This window comes from Mustela putorius, unplaced genomic scaffold (genome assembly GCF_011764305.1).
Source record: "Mustela putorius furo isolate JIRA1106 unplaced genomic scaffold, ASM1176430v1.1 tig00000281_pilon_pilon_pilon, whole genome shotgun sequence".
Taxonomy (NCBI): Eukaryota; Metazoa; Chordata; class Mammalia; order Carnivora; family Mustelidae; genus Mustela; species Mustela putorius.
This window is the reverse complement of record NW_025421343.1, coordinates 1,748,602-1,767,833: the sequence shown is the minus strand read 5'-3', so window position 1 is coordinate 1,767,833 and position 19,232 is coordinate 1,748,602. Positions and strand designations below refer to the sequence as shown.

Sequence of the window (19,232 nt, the reverse complement as noted above, 5' to 3'; positions counted from 1 at the left end):
TTTGAAAAAGAGGAAAAAAGAATCTTGGGGGAAATACATCAAACTGCTAAGTTAATTCGAAGTACCAGGATTTAGGGCCATTCTTTACTATTTGTGTCACACCTTTCCGTCGTTGGTCCTTTTTCATATTGAGTCGATAACTGTCTTCACAAAAAGAAAGTAGAATGCTATTTTCAATGCTTTAAAGTCACTTTCAATGTTTAAAAAGCCAGATTCGGTGGGTCCGGAGCCCTGCAGCCCACCTTCCCTCTACAGGGGAGTCACATATGTCCTTCAGGAGTGTTTCCATTTTCAGAGGTTTCTAGAAGATCCCCCAGGCTCCTGCCTGGAGCCCAGAGACCTCTCCAGGAGTCAGAAGGGAGGGGAGAATGGAGAGATAAAAGAGACCCCAACAGGTTGAGGGAAGAGAAGGAGCAGTAATGAGTCCCGTTTCTTGCTGGTGAGCCTGGGTGAAGCAGGGTAGAAATTCACCAAGCCAGCTCACAGGAGATCACACCCTTAAGGAAATAAGATGTCTGAGCGTCCGCGGAAAGAGGATCTGATTTTGCTCTTGGATGTATTCCCAGCACCTTGACCGGCATCTGGCACATAGTAGGTGCTCAATAAATATTTGTTCAGTGAAATAAATGCATAAATGGAGGGACATAAATATTCACATTAGCTGGTGGAAAGTGGGCGGGGCAGAAGAGAGGTACAGTTGGTTAAATGCTATAGGAAATGAAGCTGCTCGTTCACGTAGATAATCAGGCAAAACTATCTGCCACAGCCCAGGTACTCAGGGGAGTTCTAATTCACTAATTATTTAATTAATACAAGAACAAAGGAATGACAAGTATTCATTAATAGCCTCCAGCCCGAACACTTGAGAGAGAGAAACCAGAAAGTGCCCTCAGAGTCCAGCCTCCCAGAGATCATAGTCTATTTTGGGAGGTGGGTCCTGAAATTACATCTCTGCCTGGAATGCCCTGGGAACAACTGCAGGGAAAGTGAGGCCGGCCGAGCCCATGCATCTCGGGCTTCAAGTGGAAGCCAAGCACACAGCCCAGGCTGGTTTCTCTGCAAGCAGGTCACAGCCCCCTCCAGGCCAGGAGGGCACCAGGCTCAAGCCTTCAAACCCCTGACTGCACATCTGAAACGTTGGAGAATTCTTAGAAACCCCTCCAACAACTCAAGATAGGAGGGGATAGAGGTTGGCCGTGGTCTTTTTTAAAGCCCTCCCCCATGATTCTGATGTGCAGCTGGATGAAGCACCCCAGAAGGAATGATCTATCAATTCTGGGTTTGATTCTAACGACCTCTCTCCCCAAGCATCAGCATGAACAGCCTCTGGGGTGGGAGAGGAGGAAAGAATGGTGTTAATTTCACATTTCACCAGCTCCAGCATCAGTTTCTCTCAAGGTGTGGTTCCCAAATGTTCTGCATTAAGTAGATGGTAAGTGTTGAGCCTCAGGTCACTTAGACCTCCTGGGTCAGAGGCCAGGAATCTCTCTTGCAACCATACTCCCCAGAGGATTCTCAGGCACGGGAAAGTTTGAGGACCATCGCCCCAGACTGCATGAGGCTCCAAGGCACCTCTGAGGGATGGCAGAGCTTGGGCCAGAAAGAACACAAACATTCCAGAGCACCCACATGTCTCCGGTACCCAGCATCCTGATGAAAAGAGGACAGGTTACCATCCCAAGGAGTCACGGCATCCTAAGTGTGAGCACAGACTGGCCATGGTGAGAGCTCCAGTAGATGGAACAAGGTGTTGTCTACACAGAGAGAGAAGTGACTAAGGAATGCCAGGGGAATCCTGGGGACCTTCTTGGAGACAGTGATATTGCACCACGGCCTTAAAAAACAATAGACTTTGAATAGTTGGGAGATGTTACAGTCTATTATGTTTCAGTTTTGCTATGAGCTTATCAATAAAATAAATAACAAAGGGTGGGGAACACAGACACTAGGTGGACAGCAGCTGCATGGGGTACCCAGGCCAGGGCAACAGCCAAGAGGGGCCTCAACAGAGTTGGTCACCTTCCTGACTCAAGGGCACTGCCCCCTCCAAGCATTCCCTGTCATGACCACTGACCTGGACACATATACTTGCCCAGGTTTCCATTTCCTTATCTGCAGAATGGAGAGATTGGGAGTTATCACAAGACTGTTCCAGAACCAGGGAAAGAGAGCTGTGAACAGATCCCAAAGCATCCAGGAGACCTAGGCTTCTGTAGGCCCCTGGTCCCAAGATCCTTACAGAACTTCTTTTCCCCCCCAAGGGTAGACCCACAATTTCTATAAGGGAATGGCTTAGGCACACAAGCTAGCGACCTTGTCATGAAGTTGCATTTCATAGTAGGCTCCCAGGAATGTCGCCAGTTAATGAAAATAGCAACATTTTCTAAAATGTCTTCACTCACCTTTTCAAAAGAGGGATAAAATGCAAATTGTCTCGGGGCACCTGGGTGGCTCAATGGGTTAAAGCCTCTGCCTTCAGCTCAGGTCATGATCCCAGGGTCCTGGAGTTGAGCCCCACATCAAGCCCTGCATCGGGCTCTCTGCTCAGTGGGGAGCCTGCTTCCTCCTCTCTCCCTCTGCCTGCCTTTCTGCCTACTTGTGATCTGTCTGTCAAATAAATAAATAAAAATCTTTAAAAAAAAATGTAAATTGTCTCATTAGAAAGAAAAAAAGCAAAGAGTGCTCACTTTGCCAAATCGTGTCTACCATCTATGGTCATTATTATTCTGGGGGACTTGGGGACCAGATGGAGGTTATGGGTCAGAGCTAAAGAGCCCCTTGGTGCCCTCACAGTTTTCAAATCACATGAAAACACCAGCCATTCTTCCCTCTACTTTTGACCATCTTTTGTGAGGCACATATATTTTAATTCCACAAAACCACAGGATAAGCTTCCTGGTAAGAGAGAAACTCCTCCTCTCTTTATGTACCTGTCTTTGCAGAACTGGGGTCCTGACTCACAGCCATTGCTCCTTCTCTTAATTTTTTTAAAATATTTATTTATTTATTTATTTGACACAGAGAGATCACAAGTAGGCAGAGAAGAAGGCGGCGGGGGTTGGGGGGGGCAGGCTCCCTGCTGAACAGAGAGCCCAATGCAGCGCTGGATCCCAGGACCCTGAGATCATGACCTGAGCCAAAGGCAGAGGCTTAACCCACTGAGCCACCCAGGTGCCCCCCTTCTCTTAATTTTAACATACCCTTCCTCTTTCCTTTGCCCCTCCCGAGACACCTCCTCCCATGGGAATGTCTGCCTCAAAGAGGATGGATTAAAGGTGCACAGTGAGAATGGGAGTTTCAAGTCCTCCGTTGCTACAGAGAGAGACACCCTCTCTTGTCCAAGCACCCCTTGTAGGGGCATAGGCTCTTTGAGACATGGTGATTCAATACGGACAGTGTTCAGTAAAGATGGGCGAACAAATGAGTGAATGAATGAATGAATGAAATCAAGACAGTTTCAAAAACACACCATCTACACGCCCAGTTTCTAAGTGATCCTTATTCCTCTCTCTATTCTGCACCTATCTTTCTTCTCCGATCCCTAAGCCCACTGACTTGTCGGTAAGGGCTGGAACTTTATTACCTCTCCGTATAGGTCTTAGGAAAGTAAAAACTGTTGACTTACTACGGCCTTCCAGTGTTTCAGAATTTCAGAGCACTATGGTGTTTACTATGCTCGGTTTCATCCTCCCGGTCCTCCCTGCAGGGTTGAGATTGCTGTCCCTGTGCGGTCGGCTAGGGTTAGTGCCAGAGCAGTGGCCGCAGACCCAGCCGGACGCGCCCAGAGTCGGGTGGCGCGGGGCCGAACGAAGGCCACAGGGCTCTCACCTCGGAAAGTCAGGCTGGCGACCGGGTCACTGCGCCGGTCCTTCTTCACACTGGGGAGGTTGCTGGCCCTCACCAGCAGGCAGCACAGCATGGTTCGGCCGCCCGGGGCGCGCAGGGGCGCGCGGGCAGGACGCGAGCGGGAGCGGGAGCAGAGGGTTGGGGCACCACCGAGCGAGCGCCCGGCTCCGCGGCACCCGTGCCAGGAGGGAGCTGTCGCCTTCGCTGCGCTTCCGCGGAACAGTCCCCGCGCCTGGCCGCGGCCGCGGGGAGGACACCGGACACCCGCTGGGCGGACCCTCTCCCACCCCACCCCGGCCCCCGCCCCGACCCGCCCTGCGGCTGGTGGGCAGGGCGGGGCCGGGGTCAGAAGCGCGCGGGTGGGGGCGCCGGCCCCCCTCGGCGGCTTGTCGCCGCGGGCCAGAGACGATAGCGCCGCTGACGCGGGGCGCACAGCTGCGCCAGGCCGTGGCGACTCGGAGCCCGCCGCCTCGCTCGTCCAAGCCCGGAGCGCACCCGTGCGGACCTCGCGGGCGGCCGCGGCTCTGCACCCGGCTGCGCCCAGCCCGGGCCCGCACTCCCGAGGCGCAGCTAAACCGGGGCGAAGGAGGAATGAGCGAAAGCGGGAGGAAGGGACATCCGGTCGCAGGAACGCGAGTGTCTGCTTCAAATTACTAGTTGGAGCGAGCGCTGGACGAGCGTGCGAAGCGACGGAGCGACATGCGGCACCCTGAGCCCGGGCCTGGCACCGCCCTCCCCATTACCACCCTCCTCGGGGCCTAGGCTGCCGTTCTCTTGGGCGAACCCACCTCTCAACTTCCCCCAAGCAGTCTGGGGTCGATCGTCTCCGCGGGCGGGGGTGTCTGTCCAAGGGAGACTGTGTTCCCTGGAGCACAGAGATCCACCGGCTGCCCCCTCGGTCCCCTGCCGCAGCCTGGACAGCACCCTCCAGGCCCCGTGCCTGTACAGAGCCCGCCTTGTCTCTGGATCAGGTCTCTGGATCAAACCGGGGCCTAGTACTCAATGGGAGTTCCTTCCACGGGGGAAGTATTGGGAGTGAAGATCACTTTAAGGCTGTTTATTATTAAAGTCTACTTGAGGCAAGATTTCACTTACTAGAAGCCTGAATCTTCCCTGCTGACACCTCTCACTTGAGTAGCATCGGTGCACCAACAACATCCAAATGCCTCCCCAGAGCCATTTCTTCTACTACCCTCTCCTGCCTGGGACCTCCAGTCCATTATCCATCCTAAAACAAATACCATCAGGCCTCGAAGGCCTCCCCTTGTTCTTGGGATAGAGCCCAGACCCCTTACCTCTACCCGCTGGGAAAGGCCACTCCACCCCTCACTCTGAGTCCCAGCTTCAGTGCTTTCTCAATTTGGGGAACACACAGAGCTCTCTTCCAACTTGGAGCTCTGCTGTCCCCTCTGCACACAAATGCCTGCCCCTCTCTCTTTCCAGGACCACCCCCATTCATCCTTAGGCCTCAGCTAAGGATGACAGATCGTTAAGCAACAGATCGCTTCCTTGGGGAAGCCAACTCTGACATCAAGGTCCAGATTGGGTCCCTCTGGTGAACAATGGGACAGCCACTTTTCCTTCTTGGCTCTCACTGCAACTGTAGGGAATCACTAGGTGTAACCACCTGTGTGAGGTCTAGCTGGATGGAGTCAGTGAGGGGAGAGATCAAGGCCGTTTCAGTCGGTTGGGTATTCCCTGTGCACAATAGGAGCCGGCCTGGGTTCACCACAGTGGACTGTGGACTTGGCTCCCCAGTGGTCCTTCAAGTCCCATGATGAGGTTAAGTCGATGGTTCTCCAGGAGGTCAGTACTGCCCCCTGGAGGAATTTTGGATGTGATTATTTAGGATATATATATTTTTTATCATTGTCACAGTGATTCCAGGTCATGCTACTTCCCTGCCACCTCCTCCGGCCCTAATCTGTCAGAGGCAGCACAGGAAATCTGTAGGGAGCCTATCTAATATTTCCAGAGGAATATTCCAAGTGACTTGTACAAACATTTGGCTTGTGTCCAAGGAACAGAGGCTCCACACGTCTGTTCTGTAAACCAGAAAATCAGCAGCTGGTGGGCTGAGCCCGGGACACTTCCTGAGGCTTCTTTCCCATTCCCAACCTCCAGCTGCCCAGCCTGGTGGCCGTTCACTTCTCTCTGATGAGACAGCTGACATTCTAGTGCAGCTGAGGCCGAAAGGGGGCTTCCTCCCAAGGAGACTTGTATCAGGACCGCAGTTCTCATAACAGGGTCCTGGGACCTCAACTTGTCTCCCTCCTGTGTTCTCCCCTTCTTTCACGGAAATTTTGCATTGTCTTACCTGGACCCATAGCCAGCCAAACAGAAAGACTGCATTTCCCAGCCTCCCTCCCGCCTAGATAGGGCCATGATGAGACCAAGAGATGAGCAGGAGCGAACTGTCTGGGAAGGGGCACGCCTGTGCATGCAGCCGGATAGGTTGTCACGGTGAGCCGTCACCAACCATGTTGTCAAGGGGACCCCTGGAGATAGCAGAGCAACAAAACAGAAGGGCCCAGGGTCCCAGAAGCCTTGTGGGTCAGAACCATACTGTCCAGGACTCCCCACACATCAACCGTTAGGTGAGTGAGAGAGACTCTCGTGTTCGTGGCCCCAGTTAGTGGGAGCTCACCTGCAGCCAGGTCTGTGTCCCACCTGACGCTGCAGGTAAGGACAGCGCTTCCGCACCCCAGGCCACTCCGGGACCTCTGTGATGGTACCAGCTTAGGAGCCACGGTGGGGTCATCAGGGGGCGGGGGGACCTGTTTGGAAGCTGAGTTTGCATAGCTGTGTGCCCTGAAGCATATGACTTGACCTTTCAGAGACTGTTTCCACTACCGTGAAATCAAGAAAATGATACTTCACAGAGCTGCTGGGAGGATTAAACTGAACAGTGGCCCTTCTGGCACATTGGCCGGCATACAGTAGGTCTGCAAGAGGTGCTCGCGCTCTCCTGGTTCCCATTTCATTCTAATGAACCAATTTCAGAAAGAGACCAGCGTACGGGGAGTAGAGACAGAGAGTGAGTTTGGCCTGGGGAGAGGGACTGAGGTTTGTGGGCTTGAAGAGTCAACCGGAGGGATACCTATCTGTTCCCAGAAAGACCTAGACCATGGTGAATGTCACGGCCAGACATCAGACAGCGGGACCAATGCCTCAGTTCAGAAGGGGCTGCTCCAGGAGGGGCAGCCAGAGGAGACAAGACCAGGGTCCCTTGAGGCAGAGGGGATGGCCACTCACCACTGAGTCCACCGTGCCCAGTCTGGAAGGACCGCAACTGGACAGACAGCTGACGACTGGAATGATCAGGTTAAAATGGTAGTGAGAGTCTCCTTAGGTGTGTGAGGTGATTTCTTAGTACCTGTACAATACATATCAGCTATCATAATAATTATAATAATGTATATATAATCCTATATAACAGTAATACCTAATATGTATTGAGTGCCAAGCAGTATGGTGTGAGCAGATAAATCCTGATCCTCCACCTCTTCCTGCTTGTCTCCTGAAAATCAAAGCTAAGACCCAAAGGAGATGGTGAAGTGGTTAAAGAGGGGGCTCTGGAGCCAGAGCGCACACGGCCTTGATTCCCAACTCCACGACTCACCAGTGTATAACTTAACCTCTTTGTGCCATAGTTTTCTTGTCTGTAAAGTGGGAGCATACTAGTTGCTATTATATATGTCTGGGAGGAGGGTCAAAGGTCTACATAAGTGCGTGGTACAAAATATAGCTGGAACGTGATCTAGCTCATGAGTTCTATGTAGAACAGTGCCTAGCCCCTAGTAAGCTGGATATCAGTTAAATATGTCTCTTTCAGAGGGTTGTTGTGGGGTTTTAAAGAGATAGCTTCTGAAAATGGTACATTGTTCGTGCTTAATGAATGCCCATTCTCTCTCCTTGGGATGAATACACATTTTTAGACTCAGAATCCTCCACGTTTTGGCCCTTTGTCTTATAGGCACTCCCTGCAGCCTATAAGACACTCCCTATATGCCCCCCACTTTGACTTAGCCCCATGCTGGGTACCTCAAGCTCTTCCACCCCCTCCCCCATCGCCCCCCCCCCCCCCCCCGCTGGCTCAGGCCCAGGCCACCATGGCCGTGGGCAGCCTATGGTATGCTTTCCAAAGCACTTTCTTATTCATGGGCCATGGGTGCTGAGAACAACAGAGGGCGGTTGGGGGGGGGGTGGTGAGGATGGGAGGTACTTTGACCCCTGTGTGATCTTGGCCAGGCTCCTGCACTGCTCTGGGCCTATTTGCTCATCTCTAAAGGGAAATAATATCCCTGTCCTTTGGCCTCACAAAGCTGCAGTGGGCATGAAATGAAGTTATGCGAGCCCAGAGTGGGTGTCGTTCTGGGATATTATAATCAGGTGGCCAAAGGAGGGGCTCTGTGGGCCCCAAGCCTAAAGGGCCTGGGAAGGCCAGATCCAGGCTCACTGGTGAGGGAATACTTCCCAGAAGGCTGTTTCGCTCTGAGAGACCAGAACCTTCTGTGTAATCATTCACTAACCAGGCCCTGGCTGAGAGAAGGAGAGTGAGCAGGCCTGAATGCTGTGGGGAGGCCAAATTTGGACATGGGTTAAGAGCTTGGCCAGTGCAGGAGGTGGAATGTGTCCAGGGCTAGGGAAGGGAGGCACTGCATTCCCCCATGACTGCCTGGCAGTGACGTCCATGACTGGCAGTGCGGGGCTCCAACCAGCCTCCTCTGGGGGCACTCGCTGTCAACAAGAGACATTCCTTCTCCTCAGGAAAGGGGGGAGCCCACCCAGAGGAGCCAGGCAGCAGGCAAAGGGCAAGAATGCGAACTGACATCAGGCAGATGTGGGGAGCTCAGTCATGGATGGGGATGGAGGATGAAGTGTGGGGGATGGGGAAGACTGCCCACGGACAGCCACGAAGCTGCACCAGCCACATCCCTGTGGGCAAAGCGCTTCAGGGGTTAGAAAGTGCTTTCCCATACATTATTCATTCTTCCCCTTCTCCTGCTAGGGTTCAGAGCCTGGTCTGGGTAGGGGGACTTCACAGCATGAGGCAAGTATGTGTGTGCTAGGGTGGGGGGGTGGGGGGGTTGGGAGATGGGAGTTGTGATCAGGGAAGGAAAATGTGGTTGACTGAATGGGCATCAGAGGAGGCAAGACCCCTGAGGACACAGGCAGGGCGAGGCAGTGCCCCCCCCCAGAGGTTCTTTGAAGCATTGGACAGGTCTAGAGGATGCCATCACAAAGCCTGCTCAGCCCTTGGGCTAGGGCTCTTCTCCCACCAAGGGATGCTGGAGAAAGAGGCAGCCATTCAATATACAGGGTTTCCCCCCCTCCCTCCACGGTGACACTACCCTCCTTCCCTTCAGTCAGGGGGACATTCACAGTGAGAATGGTGCTCCCTGGAGTTGAGCACTGAGGAGCCCAAGACCTTCCGTGAGGCCGCTGGCCTGCCCAGTGCTGAGGATGCAGCGGAAGTGAGGAGGCCCCCCATGCATGCCCTTGTCTTCCCCCTGGAAACACCTGGATAAAGTTCATGTCCGGAGGCCACTGTGGGAAACCGGTCGAAAACAGGTCAAAGCTGAATGTCAGCAAAGAAGTACAGCTGGAGTGTCACCTCCCACTCCCCCTCTGTCTCTATCCTCTATCCTCTTGGCGCAGGCTGTTTCCCCCTTCAGGGACTCCTCCCTAAGAAACCCCAGATTTCATATCTGGGACTATGTGGGCGTATGTGCCTGTTAGGACACATCAGTGTGTGCTGCTGTGGACACATGCCTTGGTTCTCTAACCCTCTACCTCTTGAGATGGTACCCTGGAGATGTCACAGGCACTCCTGGGTGGACATGTGTCTGGGAATACATGTGCACATGGGCGGCTGGGAACACGAAGATCCAGGAGCTCGAAAAGAGAGATCTGCTGAAAGGCCAGGGACCAGTTGTTGCCCGGATTTCAGGGAGCCTGGGATGAAGCCAGGTCTTTGAAGAGAAGGAAAATGACAAGTCATGGAGACAAAGAGCAAACCCATCCGGTTGGACTCTCACACCCTGATCTTTCTCCCCCAGGCTGGCTCTAAACCCAAAGACTCAGCTGGGTAGCCCACAGCTCTGACTTAGCTTTGAGGGGTTTCCAGGTAAACAGATGGGGCTTGGCCCTCACCTCCTGGAGGAGAAGTCCACTCATGACCATAGGAAGGCTTTACTCTGGGAGGTCCCAACAGGATAGGGGAGCAGGCTCCTTTGTTCAAGGACGATGAAGATAGCATTCCCCAGATACCACTCCCCAGCAAGTTCCAGTCTGGTGGGAGGGGAGTGCAGAGGGGAGAAAGTTCCTAGAGGTTGGTGCTGGTGTTAGCTGGACCAGCTGCTTAACTTCTCCCATCCTGTGCACAAAGCAAGAGTAGGATCCCTGGAGAGGTGGGCAGTGCCTCTGCCCCCAGTGGCCAGGCCGGCCAACCTAGCCTGTGATAGAGAGCTGGGGCCTAGGACAGCTGCCAGGCCCAGGCTCGGGAAGACAGCTGGGCTATAAATAGGCCTGAGACCCAGCCCTCCAAGCACAGAGGAAGGGATCCCTGCAATAGAGAGCTTCACTGCCCACAGAAAGGAAAGACCTCTTTTAAGAGATCCAGAAGAGTGAGAGGAGAAATGTGCCCCCTCCTCCAGGCCCAGTGTAGCTCCCACCTGGCCTCAGTTTCCAGGTCCCAGAGAAGTGCAGTTCAACCACTTCTCTCCTTGCCTCGGTTTCCCTCTGGGTCGCCCCTTCCCCAGGATGTGGGTCTCTGAGACACCCAAAGTCAGTCTGGCCCGGCTCATGGAGTCTCTTCTCTCCCATCCCCGAGCTCCCTGGGTGGATGTCCAGGAGGCCCCTCTCCGACTCCCACCCTCCCTGCCTGAGGGGATGCCGACCCCTCCTACCTGCAAACACCGCAGAGCAGTAGGCATCGCTGATGTCGGTGTCCGGGGTGTGGACGTTCTCAGCATAGAGGATGAAAACCCTCAGCATGACTGGCACGAGTTAGGGCCCCGTACACCCAGGGTGCGCCGAGAAGGCTGGGGAAGGTCGGGGACGATCGAGGTGGGTCTCTCTAACTGGAGAAAGCTGAAGGAGGGAGGCCGGTTGTGATCGGCCCTGGCTCCTGGCTCCTGGCTCAGATCTTCTGCTTTTGAAGAGAACCAGGCTAGCCCCGCGCTGCTCCAGGGGGCTACACCCGGTCGCCGCCCCAACCGCGCTTACCCCGCTAGTCGGAGGGCGCTCGGAGTACAGGGGCTTCTGCTCATCTTCCAGCCCCGTCGCCCTACCCGGGCTCGGCTGAGCTGTAATTCAATGCTCCGGCCGCAGACTCTCCCAATGACAAGGCGTTTTGCACCTGGCCGGGTAACAGCGGACAGGGCGGCGGCCGCGATGGCCGGGGGCTGGTCCAGGGCTCCGGACGCCCAGCGCAGTCCAGATCTCGCTCCCGACAGGAGAAAGGCTGAATCCCTCCCCCGACCTTCCACCCACCCCTGGCCGCGCGCCTCGCCAAGCCTGTCGCCTCCTCCGGCGGCCGCGAGTGTTGGAGCACTCTCTGTCCGAGTCAGCCCGCAGCTCTGAGAACCAGGTGGAGGGCGGGCGCACGGACAGCGCTTTCCGGAGAAGCCCAGAGCTAAGGAATCTCATTGACCGGCCTATTCTGGCTGCCTTAAAAACTCTGCTCCCCCGACGCCTCCCCCTCGCCATTTTTTTTTTTTTTTTTTTTTTTGGCTGTGAAACAACACCTGTTACTTTTAATACAAAACCATAAAGGAAAGAAATCTCAGTCTGAAAAAAATAGTATTAACATTTATATGTTTACCAATTCAGGCTTTTCCTCTGAAGATGTGTGTGTAAATTATTTATTATATTTCTGAGAATGTATATGCAGTTCTGTGTCCTGTTTCCATGTAATATTTTCTTGCATCATTATAAATTTTTCATAGACAGTTTTATCAATAGCTACATCATTTTGTGTAGCTTTTTCCCATTGATATACATCACTATTATAATGGCAGGACATACTTTTTTATATTAAAAACTGGAATATACGCCCATTTGGGGCTCCTTCTCCTAGTTCCTTAGGTTGGATTCTCAGCCTTGGAATGATAAAGTTGCAGGACTTGCCTTTTTTTAGGTCCTAGTCCCTATGGCTAAACCGCTTTCTGGGAGCTGTGTAGATCCGCACTCCCAGAAGTTGGGTGACTCACCTTCTAAAGAGGGCAACTTGGATGGGTTTGCAGCTGTCAGCAAAACTTCTCCCCCAGCAACCCACGGAGGTAGGACACACACACCCAGGGCAGGAACAAAAAGCTGTTTTGTCCCATAGCCTGTGGGGCCGGGGCGGGGGGTGGATGGTGCGGAGAGAAGACTTTCTGAAAGATCTATAATGTCCCGTGGTCACCTATGGTCCTCCTGCGGCAACTTGTGCCTCCTCTTTTCTTTGCCTCTAGCACACTATGTAGTGGGGGAAGAGAGGATATGGGGGGGGGGGGGTTGAAATGCAGTCGTCCATTAAACAGGCATGTATCAAGTCCTACAACATGCCAAGTACTGTCCTGAGTGGTGGGGACACAATGATGAACAGAAGTGGCTTGGTTCCTGTTAGGGGCTGAATTGTGTCCCACTCCCTGCCCCAATTCCGCATGTTGAGAATCCATATATTAATTCCTATGCCCCAAACCCGAGTTAGGAATATGATTGTATTTGGAGTTAGGGCCTTTACAGAGGTGATGAAGTTAAAACAAGAGTGGGGGCTAATCTGATCTGACAAGAGGAAGTCTGGACACAGAGACGCGGGAGGTCTGCACACAGAAGAAAGACCACATGAGCATCCAATGAGAAGGCAGCCCTCTGAAAGTCAACAAAAAAAGGCCTCAGAAGAAACTGAATTTGCCAATCAATAACCTGATCCTGTATTTCTAGCCTCCAGAACTGTGAAAAAATTTCTATTAAGACACCCAGTCTGGGGGCACCTGGGTGGCTCACTGGGTTAAAGCCTCTGCCTTCAGCTCAGGTCATGATTCCAGGGTCCTGGGATCAAGCCCCACATCGGGCTCTCTGCTCAGCAGGGAGCCTGCTTCCTCCTCTCTCTCTGCCTGCCTCTCTGCCTACTTGTGATCTCTGTCTGTCAAATAAATTAAAAAACAAACAAACAAACAAAAATGACATCCAGTCTGGGACATCTGGGTGGCTCAGTCGGTTAAGCGTCTGCCTTCAATTCAGGTCATGATCTCAGGGTCCTGGGATCAAGCCCTGCATTATGTTCCTTGCTCAGTGGGGAGCCTTCTTCTCCCTCTCCCTCTGCTGCTCCCCCTGCTTGTGCTCTCTCTTCTTTCTCTCCCTCTGTATCTGATAAATAAGTAAAACCTTAAAAAAAGAGAGAGAGAGAGAGACCCAGTTTGTGGTATATGGCTATGGCAGTTTGAGAAAACGAATACAGTCCCTGATTTCAAGGAGTTTCTTTCCATGGTCCTGGAGGAAAGAGGCAACTGACACTTAAGAAATAATCAAGCCAATCATATACCATTACAAATCTGTCAGTGCGAAAAAAGGACATAAGATGGGGCCCTCGTGTAATCTAAGGGACCATGAGAGCTATCTGGGATGAGATCTGAAGGATGATTAGGAGTTTGCTGGGCAAGACTGAGGTCAGGGCAGGGGAAAGGGGTGTTCTAGAGACGGGAAAGGAAATGCTCTGGGTCAAGGCCCTGGGGAGGCCGGGAGAAAGACCACTGTGGAAAGCAGGCTGGGGGTGGGGGGGTGGGGAGGGATGGAGGAGGTGGGGCTGAGAGAACCACACAGGACCTGTGTCCCCCAGAGGGACAGCAGGATCGGGTTTACTCTTCAGTAGCTCTCTCTGAGTGGTTTTTTTTGTTTTTGTTTTTGTTTTTGAGAATGAAGTGCAAGGGGCCAGACTGAAGCCAAAAAGATCAGTTTGAAGCTCCAGCAGAGGGTCAAGGTGGGATAGGATGGAGACTTGGCCCAAGATGGTGAGGGTGGGGTTGGGAAGAATTAAAGCCAAGCTGGTAGGAAGTAGGAGGAAGCAAAACAAGTGGAGTAGATCAGGTTTCTTGCTGCTAACCTTGGCCATTATAGGTGGCTGGAGAAGAGAAACCTTTGGCTTGGATGAAGTAATTGACTCGTTTTTCATTCCTTTAACCAACATTTATTCATAGGGTGCCTTGCATGTGTCAGGAGTTTGCCAGATTCAGATTTTTAGAGAAGGGTACCAAGAAGGAAATAAAATTTAATTTCATTGGGAAGAAGGGCAAGAAGCCCCGTTGATACAAGGAAAGCCCAAATTGGCATCTATTTTTAAAGAAGTACAGTTTGGCTCTATTCAGATGTATAACGTAACATGAAGCCGTTCTAAGGCAGAGCTAAAATTGGATCTCAGAAGCACCTAGCTGCTTGCAAATATGGTGTGACTAAAGTGATTGGACAAGAACCAGTTTTCTTTATAGGTTAAACATTCCCCTTGTAACTTCTCTACATGATTTATTCATGCAGCAGGTTCTGTTCAAACTTTTTAAGTAAACTCTACTCCCAACATGGGGCTCAAACTCTTGACCCTCAACTCAAGACTTGCATGCTCTACTGACTAAGCCAGTCAGGCACCCCTCTCTTCAAACTTGTTATGCACAGGTCAGTCTGTACAGAAATTAATTTTTTTAAGATTTTATTTATTTATTTGACAGAGAAAGAGATCACAAGTAGGCAGCGAGGCGGGGGGTGGGGGGAAAGAAGCAGGCTCCCCGCTGAGCAGAAGGCCCAATGCGGGGCTCCATCCCAGGACCCTGAGATCATGACCTGAGCCGAAGGCAGAGGCTTAACCCACTGAGCCACCCAGGCACCCCCAGAAATTAATTCTTAATAAGTATGCATCTCAACTTTATTCTTCAATAGGTAGGACATATTTGGGGTATCTTCTGTACGTCAAAGACCCACGTTCTCTGAGACAATCCCCTGGCAAAGGGAAAGACCCCTGATTCAATGCTGAACCAATCAGATGATCTCTTCCCAAGAATTTGTAATTGAGACTGAGGGATGCTAGCCTCTATGTGTGGCTGGAACGGAGCTGAATGAAACTAGAGGCTCAGAAGAAGCCACACGCATGGACAAGTGGAGAAAATTCTGCAGTCAGGAAAAAAAAGACACACCCTGACCTTGGACTTCCGGCCCCTAGAACTACAAAAGAATAAATTTGCTGTTGTAACCACTACAGTTGGGACAATTGGTAAGAACAGCCACAGGAAACGAATACTGAGCCTCCGACAAGGCAATCGGATCATTGTTGAGAAGGACAGGCATTTGGAGCCCTCCGACTGCTTACTGTCATGGGGCACGTAAAGGAAGGTCAACTCCCCACCCGCCCTGAGGAACTAAGGACCAAGTTTGATTTTATTTCCCAGTAGAAAATGGAACGAAAAAAAAGCAGATTTTTGACAAAAGAGGTAATTTGGAAAATGTACATGATTTCTCTGTTCTCTGCCACTCAGATCTTTGCGGAGCTCCCTGAGAACCAGAGACCCTGATCACACTCTGGTCTTTTTATCTGAGAAGAAAAACTCATGGTAGTTTCAGAGCATTTCAGTCTCTCATGAAAGGGACCTTCCTGAGAAGCTCCCATAATAAACACTTAGTAAACAGTTGATAGATAGAAACTCTTATTATCCATTCAGGCGTGGGTGCTAGTCTGGCCTGAAAGGAGGGTATTCTCAATGGAGGATAGGTTCCCTCTGGTGTGAAATTCCCCCTAAAATGTCTCCCCTAGGGACAGGGGGTAGAAAACAGCTTGTCTGCTGAAGGGCACATAGCACAGTTCTGGGACTGTGCGAGTAGGTCCATCTATGTGCACAACTCTCCTTTTGAATTTATTTCAGAGGGTGAGGAGTCTCTAGACTGGAAGAAAGGAAGCCCCCCACACACACACACTGGGAGAGAAGGAGGGAGCGAAGGAGTGAGGAAAGAGAGAGACAGAGAGAGCTTCTGAGGAAACAGATGGAGTGTGGAATGGAATAGGATTTCAACTTCTCCTCGAGGGACGTTATCTCATCTTGTGGAAGAGGCCACAACACAGGATGCACCAGTCCTAGCAAATGTGAAGAAACTTGCTGCAGGCCCCAGCAGGGGGAAGGGTCCGGTGCTGGTGGTTCCTGGTTCCCTACTAAGGTACAGAACGAGAGCGGAGGCAGAGCTGAGGCCGAAAGATGGGAAGCAAGTGTGAGAGGTTCGTGCTCTCTCGGCGCAGAGATGAGCCAGGGAGCTTTCTGAAGCTCCACACCAAAGAATTCCTCTTCATTCATGGAGAGATAACACCACAAAGCCTACAGAACATTTCCAGGAATTAAGAGGGCAACAAATTTGGTGTTCAGTGTTTCTTCCTTGGCTAAAGGTTGGGACTTTGGGGAAAGAAAGGACATCAAGAGAAGTGAAGATTTGACTTGTCACTGTTTCCAGTGCGGTCAATCTGGAGGTCTCCTGTATCAGAATCTTCTTATAAAAAACGGAGACACCTGGGTCCCTCGGTACTCCTCGATCTATTGAGTTAAATTCTCTGCCAACTGCCAAGGATTCTGGCTTTTAGAAGTTCTCCACTTACTCTTTTGCAGACCAAAGTCCAGGCACCACCGACTGAGAAAGGATCGAAGAAAAGGCTTTGGCTCTTTGGATCATAACCTAAAATGCCAGATGAATGCCCTCTCGAATCCAGATGGAGTATGTGTCACAAGCACTGAGAAGACTATGTTTGGTGACTGGCTTTAACTGGAAAAAAAGAGCACTGGGAAGAGGAGGGAGGTGAGGGAGACAATATTCAGCTGAGAACTGCAAAGAGAACAATGGCAGCATGTGTCAAGGGATGACACCGGAGTCAGACTGCCTAGGTTCAAGTATGAGCTCTCCTCACTCACTTATGGTCTTAGGGGCAAGTACCTAACTTGCCTGAGCCTTGGGTTTCCTTATCTAGAACATGGGAACTCTAAGACTGTCCTGCCTCATAGCATAAGTGCTTGTGATGGTTAATTTTATGTCAGCTTGACTGGGCTGAGGGATGCCTGGAGAGCTGGCAAAACATTATTTTGGTGTCTGTTGAGGCTGCTTCCATAAGAGATTAGCATTTGAATCAGTAGATTGAGAAAAGATCATCCCCACCAATGTGGGGGGGGACAAAAATCATCCAATCTATTGAGGGCCTGAATAGACTGAAGAGAAGAAAGGCAGAGGAAGGGCAAATTTGTTCTCTACTTGAGCTGGGACATCCATCTTGTCCTGTCCTTGGACATCAGCCCTCCTGGTTCTCCCACCTTTGACTTAGTTGGCTCCCCTAGTTCTCAGGCCTTTGGGTTGGTACTCATACTACACCACTGGCTTTTCTGGGCTTCCAGCTTATAGACATCAGATTATGGGACTTCTCAGCCGCCATAATCACAGGAGCCAATCTCTCATAATAAATCTCTTTCTATATTAATATATAAAATCTCTTTATATAAATATTTATATATATATTTATATAATTGGTTCTGTTTCTCTGGAGAATTCTAACACAGTGTTTTGCATATAATATATGTGCCTGGTGCATAGTGAACATTCAATAAGTGTTAGCTCTATTTATTATTGGAATGTGTAACTAGTATTTCATAAGATTAAAACTTTAGAAAAGTGGAGCACCTGGCTGGCTCAGTTGATGGAGCACTTGACTCTTGATATCAGGGTTGTAAGTTTGAGTCCCACATTAGGTGTAGAGATTAGTTAAAAACTAAATTTAAAAGAAAAAAAAAACTTTAGAAATGAAGCCACAATATTCACGGCCTGTGAGGTCTATAAAAATGCATGTTCTCTTTGTCCATTTGGGCTGCTGTAATGAAATACCATAAACTGGATGGCTTATAAACAACAGAAATGTATTTCTCACAACCCTGGAGGCTGGAAGCAGAGATCAGGGTGCCAGCATGGTCAGGGGAGGACTCTCTTCCAGGTTGCAGACTTCTCATTGTATCTTCACATGGAGGCAGAGGGCTGGGCATCTCCCTGAGGCCTCTTTTTAGGCACTAATCCCATTCATGAGGGTTTCACATTCATGACTTCAGTACTTCCCAAAGGCCCCTCCTACTACTCCCTAACCTTTAGGGGTTAGGATTTCAACATATGAATTTTGGGGGACACAAACATTCAGATCATAGTAGAAGCATTTGGGGTTTCTAACAGTAGAGGTACTTATAGAAACCCAACAAAGGCGTGTGTTAAGGTACCCTTAGTTTAAAGAAGGATAAATACCAGAAGGCGAGAGAGAGTCCTGTAGATCAAGAAGACGTGTCCCTGCATGGAAATCCTTACCAACATTCATGTAAGAAAGGCTCTAGGTAAGGATTCAAGGAGACGGGGAGAATATGGTTAATGGAGATGAGGATTCTAGTGCAAGGACAAGCTGAGGTGGTAAGGAGAGACTTCCACTCTCTGAACATATGGGGAAGTCACACTAACTCCCAGATATGCATCTGGTAATGTCTTGACTTTTCTTAGGGACAATTCCATCTCTCAGAAGATGAGCTGAGAAATAAGGGACCTGCTACGTGGAACCCTAACCTGACCAGCAAGAAAGAACTGGTTGGAGAAGCAGGTGTAGAAGGTATGCTTGGGGATGGAGGCTGGCCAGGGTGATGACCTGTTTTCAAGGCCCAAACCCAGTCGTTTCTGCAGGGCTCGGCCTTTCTACAACAGGCTCTCCCAAAGCCAGAGCACCCACTTAATTCCTTGACCCTGTCAAATCCTCACCCTTACCAAGAGTTTCCTTTCTATGGAGTCAGCTGAGGAAGGTCTCTTGCGGTTCTTCACATACTTGGCTTGAGAAAAATAGGACTAAGCCAAAGGTCCTACTGAGAACAACAGAACAAAGCATACTATGGTGTTTTCTACCCAGTCATGGTACTATGTAGCTGCTTTTATCTTGCCCAATCTGGTCCAGGAATTAGATCCTATTGACACCCCTAACATTTGAGAACACTTTTCCCTCCAAGGTCATCCCAATCATGCCTAGGCTCTGAGGTTGGTCCTCACTCATACTCAAGCCTCTTGGTGGTTTTAGAATTGGGTGCTTGTCAGAGCATTCTTAGTTTGTTACACCTAATAATATATAATGATGGGGGAAAGACTTGGAAAAAAAGAATGATATAACATGGTTGCTAGTCTCTTTGTATCTGGTAACAAGGCCTATGTTGATAATCACAGTTGAATGTTTCCACTACTCATTCCATTTTCCCCTTAACCCCTGCCAGCACGAAGCATGGCCAGATTTGAGACCTTTCTGGTCTTGTCATTATCAGATTGGCACAGCTATCCTTTGACCAGAACTATTGGGCCAAAGAGTCAGAAGGAGCACT

At 50.7% G+C, this 19,232-nt stretch overlaps 1 protein-coding gene across 16 annotated transcripts in view; it reads right to left on the bottom strand.

Moving 5' to 3' along the window:
• DYSF (dysferlin) overlaps nucleotides 1–11,396 on the bottom strand; it is a 202,894-nt gene extending 191,498 nt beyond the window's left edge. For 4 of the 16 annotated variants that reach the window (XM_004742172.3, XM_004742174.3, XM_004742180.3 and 1 more), the window contains exon 1: nucleotides 10,758–11,396. In XM_004742172.3, coding sequence (XP_004742229.1) covers nucleotides 10,758–10,845 — 88 coding nt within the window. In that variant the 5' untranslated portion in view covers nucleotides 10,846–11,396. Of the gene's footprint in view, nucleotides 1–3,828; nucleotides 4,298–10,757 lie in introns of those variants that run through there. The other 12 variants (XM_004742166.2, XM_004742171.2, XM_004742173.2 and 9 more) reach the window with 4 other exon arrangements.
• Between the last annotated feature and the right edge of the window lie 7,836 nt (nucleotides 11,397–19,232).